General features: G+C 50.7%; 1 protein-coding gene and 1 non-coding gene across 2 annotated transcripts in view; one reads left to right on the top strand and one right to left on the bottom strand.

The window, feature by feature from the left end:
• Window positions 1–2,641: 2,641 nt before the first annotated feature.
• On the bottom strand, window positions 2,642–2,713 carry Trnaq-cug (transfer RNA glutamine (anticodon CUG)). The gene has a single exon. It is a non-coding gene; the product is annotated as a tRNA-Gln (tRNA).
• Window positions 2,714–3,010: 297 nt separating this feature from the next.
• Rab11a (RAB11A, member RAS oncogene family) overlaps window positions 3,011–4,901 on the top strand; it is a 22,358-nt gene continuing 20,467 nt past the window's right edge. Inside the window, exon 1 of the mRNA XM_050151809.1 lies at window positions 3,011–3,184. Within this exon, the coding sequence (XP_050007766.1) occupies window positions 3,145–3,184 (40 nt within the window). The 5' untranslated portion in view covers window positions 3,011–3,144. The remainder of the gene's footprint in view (window positions 3,185–4,901) is intronic.

Raw genomic sequence — 4,901 nt, 5'->3', positions numbered from 1 at the left:
CCCCCCCTCCCCCTCCCCTTCCTGACAGGGACTTCCAAGCGCAGGTGGAATTAATTTAAGGTGTGTGTGTGTGGTGTGGTGTGTGTGTGCGTGTGCAAAGCAAAGAACAATAGCAAGATAACTCAGCAGGTAAAAGCACTTGCCACCATTCCTGAAGATCTGAGTTCAGTTCCAGAGTCTTAAATCCTACTTGGAAGGAGAGAACTGACGACCCCTAAAAGTTGTCCTCTTACTTCCACCACACATACATATACACACCATCACCACCACACACATACACCATCACCACCACACACATACACCATCACCACCACACAAACACCACACACACACCATCACACACACACATCACACACCATCACCACCACACACATACACCATCACCACCACACAAACACCACACACACACCATCACACACACACATCACACACCATCACCACCACACACATACCACACATACATACCATCGCCACCACACACACACATACACACACACATCACCACCACACACACCCCATCACCACACACACACACCACACATACACATCATCGCCACCACCACACACACACCATCACCAGCACACACACACCGCACATACATACCATCACCACACACACACACACACACACACACACACCACCACCACCACACACATACACCCCATAACCGGCACACACACCCCATCACCACACACACCACACATACACACCATCACCACACACACACACCACAATCCACACCATCACCACACATACACACACCACACATACACACCATCACCACCACACACACACACACACACACCATTGCCACCACACACACACACACACACCATTGCCTCCACACACACACACACCATCACCCACCCCCACCGCCATCACCAACAAACACCTTTGAGACAAACTTTCCACATATAGCCCAGAATGGCCTAGAACTTGCAATCCTCCTGCCTCCACCTCATGAGTGCTGGGATCACAAGTGTGCTGCCATCCCTAGCTGTAGCAATGGCTTCATTTTTTTTTTTTCCTGTTTGTAACCCTGGCTGGTCTGGATTCACCCTGGAGACTAGGCTGACCTTGAATTCACATTCACCTTTTTCCCCAAATGGGATTAAAAAACACGTGCAACCACACCTGGCCTGGTGATGACCTTTAAAACATTGTATTTATATAATGTTAAAATAGCAATGAGTTATTAAGGACTAAGCTTTTCTGATCTTCAGGTACTGCCTAACTCTTCTCCCAGATATTTCCCTTGAATCTCACAAAGAAGACTAAACCTTTGTTTACAGTAGAAACATCTCAAGTTGCCCTGCAACCCCCTTGTGACCTAGAATTTTACCCCGTCACTTACATCCCTATTCACCAAGTAGGAGCTACCCTGTGATCTCAGACTCCTCAGCAACTCCTTGATGATAAATCTGAAACCCTTGGTGCATAAGGCGCCTAGAAAAACAAGCCAGGACTCTGAAAAGCTCAAGCTCTTGCCATGTCTTTCTTTCTGAGACCCTCTCTTCCTCTTAACCATAGAATTTAGAATGTACATTAAGGCTGGGTGGTGGTGGCACAATCTTTTAATCCCAGCACTTGGGAGGTCGAGGTCAGTCTGGTCTACAAGAGCTAGTTCCAGGACAGGCTCCAAAGCAACTCAAGAGAAACCCTGTTTAGGGGGGAAAATCTATATTAAGATCTCTTTTAATAAATTCCGATTCTGTTTAATATTTTATCATTTTGAAAGACTTTTTTTTTTTTTTCCAGCAAAGTCAAGAATCAGGTTTTCCCTGAATCCAGGTCCCTCTACTCAGACAGCTGGTGGCAGCCTGAGGAGCACCTCATCCCTGCTGACAACCCCCTTTTCCACTTTGGAAAGACGCTAAGGACAACCTTGAGCCTACTGAGATTATCCAAGATAGAGTCCTTGCTTAAGGTCAGTTGACTAGCAACTTGAATTCCATCTGTAGGCTGAATTCTCTTTTCCATGACCTAACATATGTTTCCCAGGACTTATTAGGTGAATATCCCTCTGTGTGTATGGAGGATGGGGTGCTGGGGGACAGAGGAGGGCAGCAGGGCCAGCCTGGGCTACACAGTGATTTCAAAGCCATTCTGGGTTACAGAGAGGAGCGAGACTGACTCCGACGACAATAAGAACAAACGCAACTACGAGGAGACGCTATGGCAACTCTCTTAACGTTGACATTCGCTAAAATGGAAAATTGCCGTTCTCTTGTGTTAAATTTATTTAACCTGGTTTAGCTTGTAGGCCAGCTGATAGGACTCAAGATCTTGATGAATCTTTTTATGAGGAGGGTGGGCGAAGTTCTTTTAATGACATCTGGAGATAGCGCGAGAGATTTCTAAGAGATTGAGTGGGTGAGAAGTGCCTATCCTTAACAGAAGCTTAGTGTAGAAAATTCCAGCAAAAGGAATCAAGTACCAAGCTTTCTCCAAGTCTAAAAAAGGACTAAGGGTTTTAATTACCGGGTCTCCATGTAGCGACACTACTGAAATGAAGAGACTAATTAGTGAAGTCTTCATAGGTAAATACTACATGATTCAATCTCAGAGCAGATATAACAAGATTATTCTATTATTCAATATGAATTAAAAATATAATAGCCAACAAAAGGTTAAAGGAACAGGTTCCACCGAGATTTGAACTCGGATCGCTGGATTCAGAGTCCAGAGTGCTAACCATTACACCATGGAACCAGTACAATAGCAGCGATGTCTTCGGGTTGCTAATACTGACAAAACCCCGCCCCTAACCGGAAACCAAATACTAAGAAACTGTGGCAGGCTTCCCTACATAGTTGAAGAAAGAACAAGCCAAAGAGCCGGAGCACTGTGGTCAGCTGGGCATTTTAAGGCTGTTTTCCCTGTTCGCCTTCCCAAGCCGGGTGAGAGTGCGAAGTTCATGCCTGGGCGTCCCACCCTATCCAGCTAAGGGGCGGGGCGCCATCTCTCCGGAAGTACTTCCTGCGAGAGGCTGGGGCCTGACGGAAGTGACGCAGAGCCAGGGCGGGGCTCTTCACCGGGTCCGGCAGCTGAAGCTCGGCTCTCGGGTTACCCCTGCAGCGACGCCCCCTGGTCCCGCCGCCGTCGCCACTGCCGCTCCCGCCCCTCAGCTCCTCGGCCGCGCCATGGGCACCCGCGACGACGAGTACGACTACCTCTTTAAAGGTGAGTCGTGGGCTGCCGAGTGCCCATTCGGGGGCCCGAGACACTCCCGGGGGACCCGCGCGAGGGCTAGCCCGGCCCGGGACGGAGCCCGCCTCAGCGCTTCCTCCCTGCCGCCCCGACGGGGGTCCCGCCACTCGCGGTTCCTGCGCCCCGGGGAGGGCTGCCGGGCCTTGTCGCCCCTCGCTGTGTGTCTTCCCTGACGGCTGCGTTCCTCACGGCCCGGGCAGTTTCTTCCCTGGGCATCTCGGGCCCCTCCTCTCGGATGCTTGCTGCCGGCCTCTCATCCCCTCTGACAGGCCCCTGCCTCGGCTCAGCACCCATAGTGGGGCGCCGACTCCTCTCCATGTTTTTTTTTTCTCCCCTTTTCTTTTCGCTTCCTTTCCCCTCCCTCCGGGTGAGCCCTTCCTGGGCTTCGGCCAGCTTCGCCCGTCCTAGGGCCCCCACCCCCATCCCCGCAGACCTCGAGGTCAGCACCCGCGGACTGCCCTCTCCCTCCCCACAGCCGGGAAACTCCGTGCTTTTCCTTTTCACTCAACGTTTAGCGCTCCGCCGCGACCTGGCTGGTGGGAGGGAGAGCAGGGGAGGGCAAGAGGGGGCCGTCCATCACCCCCGGCGTGCGCGCACTTGTCGCAGTGTCCGAGCGCAGGCGACTTCCCACCTGGCCTCTTTAACCCCCTTCCCACTCCCGTCGCTGCCCGGCTCCAGCCAGACGGGGGATGGCTCCCTTACTTTCGGGAAGGGGCTGCGGATGGGTGGTGGCTGTTATCCCTGCCAGACCTGAAGGCCCAGTTCCCGAACAGGAAAGGTTGCGCGCTGCACAAATACTAGCTAGCTTATCACCGCGGACTGCTTGCTTCCTGCTGCAATACTGGGAGGATCCAGCAGGAAGGGAAGGGCCCTGGTTGGTCCCGTACCTTTCCAAGCGGTGGTAGAGGGTTCTAGTGGTAGCGTGCTTTTAGTGAAATGAAGAATTTCTTGCAAGGTGGGGCCGGGGGGGGGGGGGTTGAAGCGAGCAGCGAGCGGGTGAACGGAACGTGGGAGGATGGGGAGTAGATAGAGAATTGCTTATTGGTTGAGTCCGGAAAGAAGCCAAAGTGAAAGGATACAGTTCTCAGCGAAAAGAGAGTACAGTGAACGCTTTTTTTTTTTTTTTTATGTTCATGAATGCGCTCTCACTTTCATAGTCTTGCCCTGCTCCTGAATTAGAAGGGCAGCCATCAGTAGTGTGCCGAACAAAGATCACTACCAGAGAGGAAGAGGCCATTGCTCTGAAAGCTTCTCTGTGGAGGGTGGAGTTTCAGGAGTGTTAAGCATGGTGTTTCTGACTTTGCCATTGGGTGCTAAGAGTGACTGACTAAATGATGAAGCAGGAAACATTTCTTTTCCTTACCAAATACTTCACAAGTCTTGCGTACCCGCTGCCGGTACATCCTTACCATTATTTACTCCTCCAAATATTCAATTTATAGGGTAAGGACCTTACGTGTCTATCCTTACTACCGTATTGGAAAACAATTTACAATAAGAAGGTACCAAACTTTAAAAATACTAATAGGAAAGCCTGGTGTAGTGGTCCCGCCTTAAAATCCCGGCATTCAGGAGGCAGAGAGAGGCTGATCATGTGAGTTCCCGGCCAGCCTGGTCTACATAGTGAGTGACACACATAGTGAGAGCCTGTCTCAAAAAAAAAAAAAAAAAAAAAAAAAAAAAAAAAACC

Source organism: Alexandromys fortis, unplaced genomic scaffold (assembly GCF_014885135.2).
Source record: "Alexandromys fortis isolate MF-2015 unplaced genomic scaffold, M_Fortis_MF-2015_v1.1 scaffold_70, whole genome shotgun sequence".
In the NCBI taxonomy this organism is placed as follows: Eukaryota; Metazoa; Chordata; class Mammalia; order Rodentia; family Cricetidae; genus Alexandromys; species Alexandromys fortis.
The sequence above is the reverse complement of the archived record's forward strand: the minus strand, read 5'-3'. Positions and strand labels throughout refer to the sequence as shown.